The sequence below is a fragment of the Rhodnius prolixus genome, unplaced genomic scaffold, assembly GCF_049639745.1.
Source record: "Rhodnius prolixus isolate KJV_2025 unplaced genomic scaffold, Rpr scaffold_4, whole genome shotgun sequence".
Classification (NCBI taxonomy): Eukaryota; Metazoa; Arthropoda; class Insecta; order Hemiptera; family Reduviidae; genus Rhodnius; species Rhodnius prolixus.
In genome coordinates this window covers 9,072,843-9,092,369 of record NW_027411614.1, presented here as the reverse complement: position 1 = coordinate 9,092,369, position 19,527 = coordinate 9,072,843, and the positions used below count along the sequence as shown (strand labels likewise).

Here is a 19,527-nt window from a genome sequence, read left to right as displayed (position 1 = left end):
TATACTTTATCGGTCTCATTTATTTATATCTAGATATTTCGTTTTTCTACTCTAGATTCACTTTTGCTATACCGTCTTTCTGACTTATCTAAAGTCACCTCATCATCACACACCTTAATACTTTTGTCTTCCACTCTTTCAATCTCTCTCTTCTTTTATAAAACATTTCTTTTAACCTAACTTAGCTAATACACAAATAAGAAGAAATAAGTACTGACCTTGAGAATTATAGCTGTAGTTATCGCCATTCAATAATATCGATTTTGGTTTTTCTTGGCTAGATGCGGTGCTCACCTTTCTCAGTCGTTCTTCATTAGAAGTCAAATTTGGTGCTGACGTTGTACTTATTTTCCTTTTAGATTCCTCATTTTCAAAGCCCAGATTCACTTCACCTCCTCCACCGCCGGCGTCCCGCGAACCCTCGCCCATCATCACCTGATACAGGCAGACAAATATCATGATTAGTTTTTGTGTTTTAGCTAATGAATAATTCAACAGTAAAATAAAGAGGTAGGTAATTGAAGAATTTTTGTGTTTTTCAGATTATCGAAAATAGTTACTCTAAATAGTTGTCAAAGTTCGATCTATTACCTTTTTGCAGCAAGAGGAAATAACGCGATGGGTTTCCATGTTCAAAAAGTGTTTATCGGAAATACTACATTTAGGATGTCTGATTAAGAAAAAGTAAGAGAAAAAATTAGCGCAAACAAACGAAATGAGAAGCTTTGATTGAAGAGATCTGAAAGAAAAGATTCCGTTTGAAGGATTCATAAAAGACATTCAAGAAAACAAAAGAAGCTTGAAGAGTCGTTGGTTCTCAGCGAGTGAATTAGCCCACATTTATCCTGGCAGTTCACAGTAAACGGCCGATCGTAAGTCTCAGAACACTTCATTTACCAATAGAAAACCCAATTCTGTTGAAATTTCGGGAAACGACAAGGTAGATATATTAGCCTAATAACAAAAGCCATCCTACATAGTTAGCCATTACAGTCTTCTAGCGCATCTTTATTCGAGCCGATTCTCAAAGATGACTAGACTGAGTACATCTTCAATAATTCGAGGCGTTCGTACAACTACGTCTGAGAAAAAGATTTGTGAGGATTTCATCCTCATAAATTATGTCAAGGGTGCATTTGGGGCGACTGATTTCAGGGTTTCCGCGACTGTCTAAAAGCCTACAACTGTTAAAGACCATATAAAACAGTATTCTGCTAGTAATTGGGTCTTTTAGCATCAAATAACCCATTTTTTAAAGGCAGACAACAAAAAGTTTACAAATTTAAAGAAAAAATCCTACAACTTACTGTCTTATAATGGTCATTGTTGTCTATAACGAGAGAATACTGTCTGAAAGACAGGAATGCCTTAAAAAAGCCAATAATCTCACATGTTAATACGCCTTAAAGTTAATAAAACAAAACAACAAACATTTTATAAAACGGTTGCATTGAATAGATAGTAAATAGGCAACTCCTCCCTTAGTAGAACGTACTAAACTGTCATATAATAGCGTACGTACTTAAATAAATAGTTTTCAAGAAAACTAAAGGTGTTAGAAAGATAGAAATATAAGAGGATTCAACACATAACGTCAAATAAGTTCAGCTCCATTAACCAGCTGGCCAAGAAGCTACTCGTAGTAGGCGAGGTTAAACTACAGGCGACAAAATCACATACACACCTTGCCTTCTACAGAAAACCTGTCAAAACTGCGGGTGACAAACTTTAATTGGCTGGTTGTTCTCCACACCAATATCCTGTTATTATTCAGCTTGTACATAAATTTATATTTTTATGTTTTTCATAAATAATCGATACATAATTTTGCAATTAATAGTGCTCACCTCTCATGGTCATAAATTAATGATAATGTCTTCTGCAAAAATGTTTTATTTCGAACATTATTTATTTAATTAAATGTCATTCAATCTTTATTTAAAATTTGCCTTAAAATAAATAAATATCAAAATAAGATATCATTGAAGATGTTTTTTGTCCTCGACATAATAGCTTCATTACATATATTTCGTCATTGGCGAAATAAAAAATCAATATGATTTGATTAGCGCATCATTTAAATGTAAATAACACAGTAACTTTCATGTTATTGGCATTGCCATTTTGTATTATTAAGCCTAATGTAACAAACTTGTATATATTATAGTGCTTCTTCGAGTTGGCCGCCGTTTGAATGCTATTTCCAAGACACATTGTGCTATGAACTTCGCTTTTATTTTTAAATAACTATTAAACAATTTTCCTGTATTATGAATATGTTATTCACTGTTTCAATAACGAATGGATTTGAAACAGAAACGGTATTCGAAGGAAGTACTAATTTAGAAATAGCTTTAGCATTCGTACTCAGTACAGACTTCTATACAAACACCTATATACCTAAAGTGATACTAACTTTATCGTTACAATACAGACGAATCAAATAAATGTGAATACAAACCGCAGTACCAAGTGTATACGGGCGAAGTTCTCAGACCAATCCTACTAGTTAATTACATTTAAGACATAACACATTCAATACTCGCAACTTACGCAAATATTCTCCTTCTTCCAAGACATCACCAACTCTTCCAAACAATATATGACAAATAAACCTCAATTGACTAACTAACGGACTAATTTTATAAATTGAATTTACGCATAAGCGTACGTAATACGCAAGCCAAAATTTGTACTCTCCTTAGAATTCACTTTGACTAGAAACTTTCAAAATTAACATCTAAGCTACGTAAAATAACATGATCTTGGTTTACAAACTAACATAAGACTAGTCTGCAAACTACCCAAGTACATAGAAATAACACAGAAATTAAGGTAGATCTATCAAACTCTTAAACTCTCTGATTAATTATGTTCCAGATTACTCTACATGTCACGTATGCTGGACATGTTGACATGCTGACTATACCCAATTATTATTAGACCCCGATAAGACCATTATTAACAGGTTACAGGTATTTCAGTACAAAGTACTGCGATCGCCGTTTACAAAGAGAACTGAAACTAACCACTCGCAACTTGATCGCAAAGACTTCATACTCAGAACAATACAAGGTTTTAGTTAACCTTGAAAGTACATAAAGGTGTACAATGCCACCAAGTTGTTCAGAAAACTGACCGACAAATCTAAAATCTAAATCAATTGTCACAGGAATTGTGTTACATTGAACAATTTGAATACTTTTTTGATGTTTGTTCTTTGAAGAAGAAGAAATACTGCAGAGCCACTAGAGTTGTTTTTTCTCATTTCTTCGAATGAAGTTACAACTTATTTTTAAAGTTAATTCTTTCTGGTCAAAGTTACCAACTACGTATCTGAATGTAAAGAAAGCTGAATGTTATTGGGGTGTTCGTAGCCAATAATATAAAGACTATCTTCAAAACTATTCAAATTTTTTAAAGAACCCGAACAAGTTTTAACAGCATTTCTCTGGTCGATGCTACTCAAGCCACATTAACGAGATACTCCGCTGTAAATAAGACAGTTGAAAATCTATTTCAATTTTCTAACTCCATCAATTTAAAGGAGAATGAAGGTAGACTTTCAGGGCAATCTCCTTTTTATTAAAAGGTAATTTTAGATTTAATAATACTACTAGAATATTCCTATCCACAGTATTTTAATAGAACCTTGATTAGTTCCCTCAAAATCAGAAGATGCATGTGTAGAAAGACATATTCACCCATTTTAAATGAATGCAACCTTGCAATTTGAATTTAATCAGAGAGAAGATCATCCACAAACAAGGACTAGTTCCTTTGCAGTTCACTCACGTATTAACATGTCTTTCCAAAGCACCTTCTTATCTTTGAAGTTTAGCCTTAGTAAACCAATCAAATATAAGTTTAGCCATTATCTGTAAACGGAGGCCTGTTTGAAATCTGAAACATTGAGCTTCCCCCAAAAAATGCTCATTACTTTATCTCACAGAATCCTGTAGGGGGAAGTGGATTGGCCACTTCTTCAGGGTATTTGGCGTCTCTGTGGATATCCCAGCCTAATAACATGAACCTGAGCAACATTTCACTATAACACCTCAATACATTTACACAGTTCACATAGGGCATAGTGGTGGTAGACCTCCCTCTGCTAATCCTTGCTTCTATCCCTCTGATCCTGTCTTGCCCCTTCCTGACCTCTCCCTGGATCCCTACTTAAGCTGAGATGGGTACTCTTGTCGAGGCTGTATGCGTCCAGGGTAGCAAAATATATGTGCGGTAACGATCACCTTGGTGCACCGGGCGAAACCCCATTTATTGTAGCCTTCCTGAGGCAGTGGAGGTCTGCCACAGGTGACCGTTGATCCCCTCACGCTGGTATTACGACTACCAGCGGCGTCTTATCTCCGCTCCTGTGGTGCGGGGTCGCAGACGACTTACTTCAGATGCTATACCTTCGCGGGTTCTCGGTCCTGGGCTATGCAGATGGTATCTCTATGGTGGCCAGGGGCAAGCCGAAGAGACTCTGTGCTTGGATAGAAATAAGATTACTCTGACCACAGGCCTATTCACAAAGCATGGCTGGTATTCACAAAGCATCTGTACAAGGTGGGGCTTACTAGTTCGGAACCGTTGTGCAGATTGTGTCAAGAAACTGCCTGTCACTTGCTGTTTGATTGCACTATCAAACCTTAGGAACTTTGAGATCAAAAGAGGTAGTAACGCAAAAAGAACTAGTAGGGATTGTCCTCAACCTCCTCAGTAGGGGAGGTTTCGTCTACTAGATCCAAAGAGGATGGCCCAATAAGTCTCTTTTGGCTGCGGTGCTGTGGGGCATAGATCCCACCCCGATAGTCTAATCTTATCTCACAGAAACTTTCTTTTATATCTGTCCCAGACCAATTCAAATGATGTTTGCGATAAATAACATTTTATAAATTATAGTGATTATCGATTAACTCGAAAGCAGGTTTAAAAAAACACCTTATGACTGAATTAGTTTTGTAAATTAGCAGAAAAGCAAATAAATTCTTTGATCTTCCATTCATTCGTAGGTTTATCTTAATGCGTCCAATCGTAAATCACTCTGATTTTTTAATCCCATTATCTTTTCTAAATAATTATGAAGATTAGAGTTTATTTGTTTGACTAGTTTCTTCATGTTTTTTTACTTGCATCACTTTTTCTCGGTTTTAAAAAATAAAAATGAACAATTACGAAGGAAAAATCCCAACTCGAACAGAATGTAGAGAGCATTTTTATCATTGTAAGAAAAGATACTAAGATCAATCTCAAGTGCTTATACCACAATTTTACTACGTTAAGTACAACGTTTTTGTAGACATTGGTACTCTTCAGCAGGAGTAGAGTGAGCTGTGTAATGTCTACTTTGTAATGAATGCTGAAAGTAAATGAAGACCTGGAGGAGTTTGTGCCAAGATGAATAAAAAAAATTGATTATTTTTTTGGAAGAAAGAACTAATTGTTTTGGACTGATTGTCTGACATAAAATTAGTTGACCTCACAAAAGTGACAGCCACATATTCAGACAAAAAACTACTACAACCCGTAAAAACATCCTAATTGCTAAAAATATTTCACCGCTTAAAGACATGTAGTCCTCTGGGAACTTTTCAATGAAAATAAAAGTTTTCTTCAGAAGTAGTCAATCATTTTGTAGTCTTCCAGATAGTAAAGACCTGTTTAAGAGACACTGTAAGTCTTAGAGAGCTATTTATCGCAGAGCTAGAGCATGTGTAATGGTTATCAGGATTAAGATGAAACAGTCCTCCTTTGATGTTACAGTTGGAGAGGCTTTGCAGGATCTAGGCTCTTTTTCTAACTAATTTAAAGTATTTCGGTAAAGTGCAGCACCTATTCTGTTGCAAAAAGAAAAAACGAAACTTTCCCAATGGAACAAAACTAATAGCAATAGATGTCCTAATAACTGTAATCGGCAAGGAAGGAAGGTAGGTAATAACTTCGCGATATTAACGTTACTCCTATTTTTTTGCCATAATGCATAATGCAATGTAGGTGAGCAGATCTATGCAAATCTTCATGTCCAAGTTATAACTAGAAGCCCTCTAGTGTTGTGAGTGTTTGATCTTGCAGGTACCTTCCAACACTGAAATGTAAACAGATCATAGAAACAAGAAAACAAAACTAGCGAGGCCTGGAGTGCTTGGCAGTAATTCAAGATAAAGTAGGCCCTTTTAGAAGGGACCTCCATGTATATCCTCGCTTCGAAATTCTCTTAAAGATAAAACCTAAACTTATTGATTACGATCTGAAGGACATAAAATGAACTGGTCACCCATTCCTAACGCATAGGTTACCATACTTAAATCGGTTTTAATACCTATTTAGTGATTTTTTGATTAGTTTTGTTGCTGGTTGTATTTATCAAAGTTTATAAACAAAGCTTTACTTGTGACGATTGCAAAGGAGTTATTGAGTCTAGTACTCTAAAATCGTTATAATTATAATTATTAAGCAAGTCAGTGGTTAACATAATTGAACATACTTCCAGATCTCAAGTAATCAGAGAGATACATCAGAAAGCCAGTTTATAATTCATAAGCTCTGTTAATTTATTGACAATGTTCATTGGTCTTGATGGTTAAGGAAGCCTCAAGGTAAAAACGACTTCTTTAAACGACTATTCATTTAGGAGTTTATTTTGGCAGAGATAAGGGCAATACAGATATGCTACGACAATTAAGGGATGCTCTGTACTTGTACTGGGTCACAGACCTCATATGTATTCCTTTCGTTAAGCAGCTAGCGAAAGGAATATCCCAGAAATACACTCTCTAATTACCCTAATCTTTATGTACAGACCATTCCTGGCTACCATCCATGCCGACTGATCCACCAGGAGCCCCCTAGATCTCCATCGTGACCACTGTGGGTTACTCCTTGGAGTAATGTGGATAACAAGTCCCAGAGTGCTATCAATGAGTAATTCCAGCTCCTTACGTCTACCACATCCCAATCTCTTCTGATTCACTTATTGTGGATTTACCTCTACACAGCTTATGAATTTCAAAGTAAAAACAAAAAAATATAATTTAGCCTGAGAACCGTTAAGATGTTACCCTGTGCCTAGTATGACTACTGATAGAATTCACAGTCTGGTGAGCTTGTACTCGTAAAAGCCTGTTAATTTATACGGTTCTTTAAAATTTTTGAACAGTGACTAGAAGTTTTTTGAGGAATCTTTTTCACTGCCTGTTTGTTCTGGGTTAAGAGGAAGGTGTAGGTGTAAAATATGGAGGTCCTGCCAAACATTGGTTTTAGGACTAACAGATTTGAACATTAACTTTCTTATAGATGATGGGAAAGTTAGTTATCAACATTTTTTTAAACAAGCTATCTAGTTTCGAAAGAACTAATTTCTGAAAAAGAGATATCTGCTGTATGCACAAAACAAGTTGAACAGTTCAACGGTTTGTAATATATAATAAATAACCACAGCAGGACTGACTATAAATACATCCTGGAACATGCCTGTATCGTAAACAATATTCTCACTAAAAATTCATTCCAAGACACGATTCAACCAGAAATTTCAGATATTATGGCTGAATATATTAGGTTTGAGACATCGTCTATCACAACCACTAAGAAAAAATATTGCATACATATGTATATTTACATTCATACTTTAAAAATGAAGACAATACAGAACTTTTTATTACAGAACACCGTTTGTCAGAAGACTGGTCCCGTGGAAGCAGTAGAAATGTAGAACGACACCATAAAATGGTAACAAATTAATTAAAACGACCATAAAAACGCCAATGGAGAGCACCAATTTATTTTATTACTTTTTATTGGGTAATTTTAAAATTAGTTTATGTTGATATCCGGCTTTTTTTAATGATCCAGAATTCTGTCCAATCAACTGGCTGTATTTTGGAATATTTTTGGCCGTAAAAACTAAAATTCTATATATTTTAAATAAGTTTTTTTCTCTCTCTTAAGGTCTATAAAAGTTTTATGGGTCATTCTAGAATTCTACCGAATTAATTTATAAGCTAATTCATAGGTTTTATTGCTTTATTAAATAACTCTAGCTTAGAAGGTTTTCTAGAATCTAGGATAGATTTAGAGCTACAGATTGAAGGTAATTAGTGCTGAAGCTATTTTTTTGATAGTTAAGTCAATTTCTGATAAAAACTTTTTGTGAGTTAATTAGTTGAAGAATGGAAATGAGATGATATTAAAAATATTACAAGCGAAAGGTCTGTGGAAATGTTTTAAGAGATTACGTTCAGTTCTCTAAAAATCCAATCACGTGATATCATTTTGAGATTATTAGTACAGGAAGTTGAAAGAAAATAAGTTCATTATTTTTTTAAAAAAAGAGAATCACCGGAAGACTAATTTTAAATATTCAGCAAAGTTGGCATTTTTGTAATGCAAGCACAGAGCTAACTAGACCGGATTTCAGGTTTTATTTAATTTCCGGAGATTTTTCACTTTTCTTTATCATAATTGCAAACTTACAAAACGTCGTTTAAGTTCTTTTTTTTATATTTTTATTTTTTTTGTGTAAGAAGGAAACAAATAAACTGCTCCACAAAAAAAGTGGCGCACTTTGAAAAAAGCGTTTATTTTTTGTTTTATCACATTTTGGGGAAAGATCATTAGTTTTAATTATTTTCATAAACTGTCAGGGAACAATTAATCGAATCAAGGCCCAAAGTTTCTTGGAAATAGAGAAGCAATTCCTCGTTTAATCCCCTTCGGTCTTTTTGTGTAAACAACAACGTGAACTTTACCTCAACAGTAAATAAATTTATTGACCTCTACAGTTGCGTTTCGACTTTTTTCAAGCTGAAAGCATTGCAAACTCTCAATTACAGCAGAGCAAGTGGCCCGTATTATTTATTATTGCATTAGTTGAGGATGGACGGAGTCAGCGGTTCGCAGCACGAACGTTAGGGTTGCCTGAGTCCACCGTCCGTAGAGCCATTCATTGTTACCAGGAGACAGGCCTCTGCACTCGCAGACAAGATTCGGGTCGACCAAGAGCCACAGAAGCACTTGATGACCGATTTATCAGAATTCACACTCTGAGAAATCGTACATCAACTGCTTCTGAAACAGCTCAAACACTGCTTACTGTTCGTGGAGTTTCAGACAGTGCCGAAAATGTACAAAGAAGGCTCGCTGAAATGAATTTACGCTCTAGGAAGCAAGCCACAGGACCATTGTTCACCGTAGACCATCGGAGAGCCCGTCTAGAGTTCGCTATGGAACACCGCAACTGGTCTGGGAACGATTGGAGAAACGTTCTCTTTTCAGACGAGTCCCGTTTTGCTCTCTACGCAACTGATGGGAGGCGACGAGTTTATCGAAGGCCTGGGGAGCGCTACGCTCCGTGCAATATTTCTGGTAGACTACCATTCGGAGGTGGTTCAGTGATGGTGTGGGCTGGGATTTCTATGGGGGCTTAGACTGAGCTCCACGTCTTCAACACGGCAATCTTGAGTGCAGATTTGTATGTGAGGGAAATTTTGCAGCAATATGTGATACCCTATGCACCAATTATTGGGGAAAATTTTATTTTTATGCAAGATAATGCCCGACCACACACTGCCGCCTGTGTTGTTCAATATCTACAGGATACTAGCATTCGTGTTTTGAGGTGGCCAGCACGCAGCCCGGATTTAAATCCAATTGAACATCTTTGGGATGAGCTGGGTAGGCGATTAAGATGGAGAAATAATCCTCCCAGGAGCTCAGAAGAGTGGCGAGGTGCTCTGGTGGAGATATGGGAGGAATTAACACAAGATTTCGTGAGAAATTTAATAAGGAGTATGCCGAGGAGATTGGATGCAGTAAGCCGAGCAATACACGTTACTAAAATTCTTTTTCTCCTTTTTTAATCGGAAGGAATACTTTTTTTTCAAATTCATTTTTTGCCGAGAAGTACTTTTTTGTTAAATTAAAGGTTTTCATTTCTTTTAGATCATTTTTTATTTTATTTTAGCCCTCACGTAACTTTATACTTCTTATATTTGCTTACTAAAATAAAATGTAGAACAAAAAAGTTACAGAGAAAAAAAAATAACGCATTTTTAAAGTGCGCCACTTTTTTTGTGGAGCAGTGTATCTTTAAAAACTTTTTATTCCAAAAATTATTTTAAATAATCGCTATACTCTCTCTATTTAGAAAGCAGTAAATGAGATTGTTTTTCTAAATGGTAAAGGGTTTTGACTTGATTTGGCTTAGATTCAATGGACAGTCGAGGAAATGAGACAAGTAGATAGGTTGGCCAAATTAGAATCGTCTCTTTTCTTGGTTCCGGCGTATCTAACTTCCAGAAATGGACGGCTTCAAAACATTCATCTTTATGGATGAGCTCGTGCGGCTGTCGGCCGTCTAAAATGCTGATTAGGGGTCTGGCGGTTAGGGCTGATAAGTAAGATGATCGCTTTTCACGGACAACTTCCAAACTTGAATCACTTACTGTTTAGACGTGAAGGAGGTTTTTCATTGGGGATTGTTTAGGTTCAGAATATTCTAAAATTTACTATCATTATTACATTGAGGTTTTTTGTAAGCTCTGTGTGAATTGCAGAATGTCAGAATGTGATGCCATGACAATGAACTTTTTCAAAAATTTAGTGTTTAATAAAGGGGATGAGTTTAAGTGTTAGTTTGGATGGGAAAGAATGGATACGATCATAAATGACACAAATTCGTCTGAGAATTTAATGGCTAAAAAGGCCAATTCAACTGCAATACTTGAAGGTTTCAATTTGCAAATTGAAAATACTTACCATCGGCGGAAATGGTGTTTCAAAATCATAATTATGCAATGTTGTCGAATCGAACGCATGGACGGTCATCACATCAACACTAGGTTTAATAATTGTAGAGCAAACACTGGTTTAATTTCTTACGATAATTTATAACTGTAACGCCTTTGAACTTGGAACGATGAAATGAAAATGTAAGTATATTTGTGTGTTGTTTTTCTTACTTTATTTTTGCATTTTCATCACGAATAGAATGTTAGCGACGAAGAAGTGGTGGGAGATTATAGACTAAAAGTAGGGGAGGTGATATTTGTCACTTAGGTGAAGGTATACTGTGAGAGAAATAACTTTTTACTATACCTGCCACGATCTCCGTGGATTATTAAGCTAATCCTTGGAGATTTGAGATAAAACAGCCACTGTATCAGATATATCCGACGAGCTATGTAATTAAAAGGAGATAGAATACCGTTATGATAGGTTATTCAATGCTTGCTAAATGTAACCCTGACATTTCTAATAAAGCCACACTAATTATTATCTTCTTCACACTATCCAAACAAACTAATAAAATTTGGGAACCTAACAACGGTACAAACACAACTACCCCACAAACACATATATAAATTTTGATGTAAGCTGTAGTTGTTGTTAATGGCTGTAATAAAAATTGATAACACAGCATTTTATTATTAAACTTGGGAATAAAATCTTAGCTATAATAATTAATGAGGCAAATAAAATTTGTTCACAATGCTTTTTGTTAAGAGTTTATTAGTAGTTCTAGGTTATTGTTAAATTTAATACTATGCAAGACAGTTGGATCGGTTTGTAAATAATAAGCTCAAAGCTGCGACATTAAATTTTAAGCTTAAAATGTAAATTCGTTTGAATTGAATGATAAAAACTCGTACAAACAATTATTTTAGGGAGATCTCATGTTTTTATTAGTTATTGTCAATGGAATGAAACTATATTTGCGCGGCTTAGCGATACGTTGCATTGTTAATTAGGTTCGGTGTCATCATACTACATCAGGTGGCATGATTTGATCGATTTAGCGTAGGAATTTAAGTATTTAGGTGTTATCCAAGCTTTCATGATGTGTATGACAGTCTAGATCACTTCTAAAAAATTACAAAAGTGACTTTCTTCTACCATCTTTTTCATCCTTGGCTTTTCAATTTCATACTGATTGTTCCAGGAAGTGCAGTGTCACCTTTCTCATTCGCCGAATCGAGGAATTGTAAATCATTCCTCAAAACCCGAACGATTTTTCCATCACGACAATCATAACAATCAAATCAACGCATTAGATCAAGCAAAATGTTTCATTCTCCCCTCCAATACAAATATTTGAAAATAATAATGCGTTTTGATCATCAAACTGCGAGTATGTTGTACCTTTGTTGTCTTGTAATTATTCCCCCAAACTGTAGTTCAGTTAGAAAGTGTGCGACTCAGTTTTCGCTGTGAACTAATACCAGGGGCATCAAATTGTTTACTCATGGCTTCAAAATTTTTAAATATTGCGGTTTATATTTCGAGGATTAAGATTAGAGTTAGTAAACTAACAATTCTTTTTTATTGTTAAGTTATCAACGCACAGAGTTTTGTAACACCCTAGTGTATTCAAACGAATAAAGTTTAATCTTCTTTATTAGTAGAAAGTATAAGAAAGGAGCTACAGTTTAGTTCCACAACTACTTGCCAGAGTGCAGACGGCGACAAGACCCAAGGAAGAAGAAGGCACCAACTAAAACAAAGCAGTTAACGTTAACTCTGACGGGGCAAAATTGTTACTTAATGCAGAGAGTATCCTGGCTAAATCTAATTCAGATCTTCCTCCCGCCTAATTTGTGACCATGTGTTTTTTGTTCACTTAAATTTTCTTTCTTTACTTTTTCTGTTTTGTCGGTTCCACACTAATAATTGAATAATTAATAAAAAATCAAAACATTTTGGCTTGGGTACTCATACACAGTGAGTAATTGCAGTTCTAAATATACATACTGTTAACACATTTTTTCTCCTTTTTCTCCAGAATTTGGTTCCAAAACAAACTATACTTTCAGTTATTCAGAACTACATTTCCAGATGTTAGGAACAGACGCTTCCGACAACTGAAAAGACTACTCGACAACAGATCAAAACTCACTCTGGACAACAAAAGACTTATATATGTAAGTATACTAAAGCCAGTCTGGGCTTATGGCATCGAACTGTGTGGGATTCAACCAAACGCTCAAATCTGCAAAGGATCCAGTCCATGCAGTCTAAAATTCTTCGCTCTATAGTAAACGCTCCTTTCTACATCACCAATCAAACCATTCACACAGACTTGAACATTCCTTTCGTCACACAAGTTGCAAAAACACGTTACAGAAAATTCCATCTTAACATTCAAACACATCACAATCCCCTGGAACAACACCTTTCTTCTAGAACATTTCCAGACAACACTTCTAGAGGTCTTAAAAGTCAGTGGGCCTCGCGATCTCCTCTCTGATGAAGACGCACAACATTAGTTGATACAACATTAGTTGTAGTTGTAAATATGGCTAATAAAGTGAAAAAAAAAAAAAAAAAAATACTTTTGTTTTCATTAATTTAAATTCTCAAATCTTACTCCATTAATAAAGGGTTATAAAATGGAAGCATCACACACGAACGAAAATATAATGAAACTCGCCATAAAAATCAAAGAAAACCAGTCGGAAATGGCGGAACAAACACACATGCAATTCATTACACGAATGAATAATAAAGAGCTATGCGAATAAATGCTCTAAAAATAAGATCGTTTCCACAGCTTTGGTTTTCAAAGCTAATAACTTCAAGCAAAACGGATCATAACCAGAAGAAATAGCAGACACTTCCAAGCAGAACGGAATATCCAATTTAATTTAGGAACAAGAGTAGTGTAATAAGAGAGTCAGTAGAATTTAGAAGGTTTTTGGAGTGTTACCGCTGGGTAACTTCTCCACTCTGATATGTGTATGTTATTTATTGTTATCATTGTTGCTTATAACGCAAAATGCGTTGATTGTAACTAAATAAATGATTAAAAAAAAGAAGTTAGGAACATATCTACGATTCAATGAAATAGATCCGAGGAATTTCATGAGATAGGAGGGGTGAGTAAGAACGACAGACAGTTTGTTTGGTAGTTGTCATTTCATTTGGGAAATGAATCTCATCAAATCCCGCAACGACGGATGGTATTCAATCCCAGTTCATGATTTTTCTTTTCTTTCCTTTTTTAACGTCATATTACAGCGTATATTTTTTTCGATTATATGTGCAATCTTTAAGAGCGCAAAAGTTTAAAAAAACCTTGTGTTTCCAAGCCCTATCTCGGTCTACTCGCTGTAAAAATACTAAACACTAAGCTCAACTTAAAAACCCAATTTACATTTGAAATTAATGTGATAATAAAATAATCTAATTTTAAAACAGAACTGAAGAAGTGCTAGCAAACCCTGCAATCTACTCAGAAAGTTCGCTCTCATATGACCAGCTCATTCCCATGTGGCTGCCCTAAAACCCAATATTGCAAACTAACAGAGCACAACATGCACAAACCGCAGACATAAATTAGAATCATACAATACGTACACTCTCCGAGGATACCCAAGAGGTTTGCCTCTCCAGACTTAGCGGACCACACAGACACTCCTCGTTTACCTACCGCAGCGAGGGACAATTTCATGCCGTACGTTTATCGCAAGCTCTTCAAAGCGCACACAATTTAGGATTAAAAATTGTTCAGCCGTTACATCTTCATCGAAAACAATATATTATTATTACCGATTCTTTGCAATTTGCAGAAGGATTAGAATATTTCGAACTACAACATCAAGAGCAACAGCGACTTAGTATTTTCAGATGGTTCAGTTAAGTTAACGGCCACCATTTCTAGTAGTGAAGCCATTCCCTTGGCTTTGGACATGAGAAAAATCTCAAATCTGGAATTTGAACTAGTCATTTTTATTAGCTGAAATATTTTAAAAATGGAAGATTCACAGGTTGTTAAATAGTCCAGAGAAATGATCGGAAATCCGCTGACGTGAGAGATCAGGATGGTACTCCCATAGATTCATGGACCCTATGGTATCAAGATTGTGGATGCAAAGCATTTTCAAACAAAGTGAATGCTTTATATCCTTGAATTCCTAAGATTTGTCCTCTTTTTCCAGGATATTAAAAATATTCCTCCGAGATCTTGTAAATCTATCGCATGTTGAGAAATGAAAAGGCTGCCCACCTCGACTACACTTTGTCTTTCAGTGTTAAATTAACTTTTGAGTGCCAGGATGTTTGTCTAGCATGGTGAAGATGGTGAAGAGCAATAAGAAAATGAATTATCAGGAATTTGTAAGCATTCGTGATGAGCTCTGGTTCAATTCAATCTATTTAGGTTAGTTTTCTTGTATTAATTAATAAGCACAGGAGTGAGCAATGGTGATTTTGTCAGCTGATACCGAAAAAACATTTAGATTTTTTACTCAGTGATGGATAAGCATTTATATCGTTTATATTCTATTCTCTATTCGCAACCATCTTGTGATTAGTTTACCTGGATACTCAGTGAAATCTAGAATTAAATGACAATATATAAGGTTAAAAATGGAAATAGAAATATATAATCCCGAATAAGAAATACGAGTAATTCTAAAGTATTCCTTTCTAAAATTAAAGCAGAAATGTTTGCAATAATGGTGTATTAAATAACATAAACTTTTATGGTTTGTTATCAAAACAAACATTTGAATCACTTATTGACAAGATAATTCTCAACAATGAATTCTTCAATAAACAGTGTACATTTCTCGAATCACAATAAAATTAAAATTGGCCTAATAAAAACTGTGAAGACACAACTAGATAAGTGATTACACTGAGGTGAATAACCGCCTCATTTTTGTTGTGTTTTACAACATTTGCTTTAAACGAACGCTGGACCCAACAAACAATCTTTAACTGATATTTCTAACTGGATAACTGAAAAGCTTGTTAATAAACCTGTTTATTTACATGTTTATTGCATCTAAAAACCACCTGTTAGGATCCAAAAATTAGTTTTAAATCTTGAAGCTTTTATCGGTGAACATTTTGATTTCCATTGAAGCAAGATGGGCCATTCCTCAAGATTCCGATCTAGGGTTCCACGCTCTACTTCATTTTCAAATAAATCCTCTGCGCAAACTTTCTCAATCAGGATTATATCTGTAGATGGATGCGGATGATGTGACCTTTGCGATCTTACTTTAGATTTTGCAAACTGAGCAAATACTGCATAAAATAGAAAATCCATTTCTTTTCATTGTACGCAGGCGCATCCTTAACAGTCAAGTTAAAACGTGACAATACATTGATCCTTTGGATTAACTACGACAAGAACTCCTGTTCTCTCAACTCAAATCAGTAACCTCTATTCTAGACTAAGAATTGATCTTCTCCACCCAAAGGATGATAGAGATGCTAAAGAAGCGTATCGAAAATGATAGTACCCCAACATACTACTCCTGTGCAAAGTGTGGCAGAGTTACTGTGGCTTGCAACACTTGAAATCTGATCTATAGCAATTATATCTAGTTACCTGAACCACCGCAAAACAGATTTCCCAAACTTGTAGTTAACTGAAAGCGATTACTTCCAATAAACATCTTCCATAGTTACACTAGATCGACAACTTTATCTACTGAAATTCTCTCCAATTATCCTAACATTCCTTAAAGACATAAATTACTGAAAAATTTAATCAAACTGCTGGTTTTCCCCTCTGTTCTCTGCATATTATCATCTTGTTCTATTCTAATCATCCTTAAACATTCTTTAAGAAGAGTATACTGGTATCAGTACATTGATACTTTTATAATGTTTCAAGGATCGTAATGTATGTTCCTGCATACAGGTATATCTATCTATGTATTTGATACTATCTTCTTTCTCTTGGACTTATAAGAGAAAGTTGAAAAACAGGTGCTTGGATAGATCAATCTCAGAGTGTTTTTTGCACATTTAACCGTTCTCAAGAATTAAGGATTCAAATTGGTGAGGAATCGGTCCAAATAAAAACAACAACTCGTCTTTTTGCCAACGTTTCGACAAACAAGACGTGGGTATGCGGGTTGGTTGAGTTGCAGAAAACCAAGTTGAATCCTTAATTTAATATTTTATGGTCACTAAACCAATATATTGTTCTTAAGAATGATTGCAAAGCAAATCTTTTTTATCAATTATTAATTCTTTGTTTATCTAAGCTAATTTACTTTGTTAAGTAAAAATGAAAGTAGTCTAGCTTCTTTTTCCAGGGATCTCGCCGTGTCCTCCGAATAAACCAGGGACTACTGCGAGTCACTGACGCTATATTCAAGATGTACGTAGGCTGCCAAAAATTCAAGGGTTTAAAAGTGTACCCACAGGTGAACTCATTGCTAACTGGTCACCTGCACATATTGAGCAGTAGCCACAGTTGGGAAAGAGTAGCTCGATTGACACCATAATCAACAACTTTATTAGCAGTCGCCTTTTAAGTTCAGGGAACATAGCGCTAAATAACATGACTTTTAGAGGTAAATTCTTATTTATTTTTTTCGTTATTTACTACAAAAAAAGAGAAATCTTATTTGATGTTTATTATTCAAGGATGTGATGATAATAATTTTAACCTGATTTTTTTTTTATTTTACGATATATATTATAGGAAATACTTCCCTGAACGCGAGGAGAATCGATAAAATTTTGTGGAAATGTATCAGAAATGAGGTTAATAGACCAATATTAATAAATATTGATATTTTTGAGATTTTGGTACAGGTTTCGTTTTCAATGAATTCGCGTGCACATGCGTAGGTGTGTGTTTGGAGGCTGTGAGGGTGCGTTAAATAATTGTTGGATTTTTTTTAGCACGGACATCTTTTTGACCTTTATTTTCCTTTAAAAAAAAACAACAATAAATTAACAGTTTTAAAAAAATATATAATTTCCCCAAAAATATTGTACTATTAGACGTTTTCAGCGGCGCAATTTCCTAGGCGATGGAGGTCAGTAATTAAATGTTACTTTTGAGCTTCAACATTGGTTGATGGCCCCTATAATGTCAGCTGAATTACTTGTTACACGCCTTTATTGACTTTGAAGTAGGAAATTTCAAATCAATTAAACAAAATAATAATAATAATAAAGTTCTTTAACAATCATTTTGTAAGGAGTATGTATTAGTCGTTGGAGGTTTTCGATATTACCAAAAACTAAAAATTTTTAGAATCCTACACAAAACTCTCAATGAAGGAATTAACTAAATTCTATTTTCTGTGTTCATTACAATAATGAAAGTGCAATTAATCCCTAATCAGTTGAATAAGTACTTTCAAGGGATAACAACATTAACCAAATCTTTGATCTTAAAAATAGTTAGTTTTGTTCTGTCACGAAAACATATTTTTTTTCTCATCAATATAACCACCTTCACAATCTTGCTTCAAACTAAAGAGAAAAATGGCAGAACCCACTCTTCCGACCAACTATGTTCATGTGAGGTCGCTTCTACGATGACCTCAGCTTATAAACTTGGGCAAGAGTAGGTTTCTGTGTAAGATTAATTATAATGAATGAATTAATTCATTATCTGCGTAAGAATCGTAGCAACGGCGGTTTTATCAAGAAACTAGGTAGATGAAGCTAACAAAACAAGTTTTAATTGATTAGGTAGCTGATTTGTTTGAACGTATTTTACTGCTCACCTGTAGAATGTTTCTGCCCGGAGTTCAGGTTTAGGGTTTTAGTGTGAGGTGTTTTACAAATTCGTCTGAAAGATATACTACAGGGGAACCTTCATAGAAACATAGTAGATTGGACTGTATTTCATTGTCTCTAGCAAATAGTAAGAAATCATAGTTTCGTTTTAGTATCTCTAAGTCTTTCTGTTCGCACGCTGGATGGTTTAACAAGTTATTCATTCTCGTTGAACAGTTTATGGACAGGGATGTGCCAAGCTCCGGGTACATTAAGCTTCGTTCAAGAAATTTAGAGGCGCTGATTACCGGACAAACACCTGTGGCTCGTCACTTGTTCAATATGAAAACAATTTGGCAGACACAGTGTCAATTACAGTCCAAGAGCCCATAGATTCTGAGGTGGGAAGCACATTTGCTCGAGAAACATTAGTACATTTCTCAATGCAAGTTGATTGTCTTCGGAGTAGAATAGAAGACGATTTTTTTCTAAAAATTTGTCTTTAGCAGATATGGAATGGAACTGTAACGAGATTGGCAGCTTTAAAGCTAACAAAAGTAAAGACAGCGTGAGAGATTTGGATGAGAGTTAGGGATAAGGGTATTTATAGTCTACGACCTTTATAAGGAACCATCTATAATCTACGTACATCTTATAAGGGGCCATCTATAATCTACGTCCTACGCTGTAAGTCTATCACAATGGGCTACATTTTGAACTCTAGTAAAAAATTCATCAAAAGTAATTAAACTTTTTTATTATCACCCAATTCAGTGATTAGAAGTTTGATAATAGATATTGGCTCCTCACAACTACAAAAAATTTAAGACAGACCTTTTTTTTTTGTTTAAGAATACTTTTAACCGAATCAGAGTTGAAAAAAGAAGCTACTTAAAAGCGTGCTAAGTTACCGAACAAGTTCAAGCAAAGTTAAAATACTCAGCGAGGAACGCCGAAGTACAAATCCCGAATTGCATAAGAACGAGTTTACAGTTTGACAGTACATATCTGCGCTGACAAGTTTTTCCAATAAAACTTCTTTTATTTTTA

At 35.0% G+C, this 19,527-nt stretch overlaps 1 protein-coding gene across 3 annotated transcripts in view; it reads right to left on the bottom strand.

Moving 5' to 3' along the window:
• Nha1 (Na[+]/H[+] hydrogen antiporter 1) overlaps nt 1-19,527 on the bottom strand; it is a 112,962-nt gene that overhangs the window by 30,538 nt on the left and 62,897 nt on the right. For 2 of the 3 annotated variants that reach the window (XM_074130962.1, XM_074130963.1), the window contains exon 2: nt 219-435. In XM_074130962.1, coding sequence (XP_073987063.1) covers nt 219-432 — 214 coding nt within the window. In that variant the 5' untranslated portion in view covers nt 433-435. Of the gene's footprint in view, nt 1-218; nt 436-10,758; nt 10,955-19,527 lie in introns of those variants that run through there. The other variant, XM_074130961.1, reaches the window with a different exon arrangement.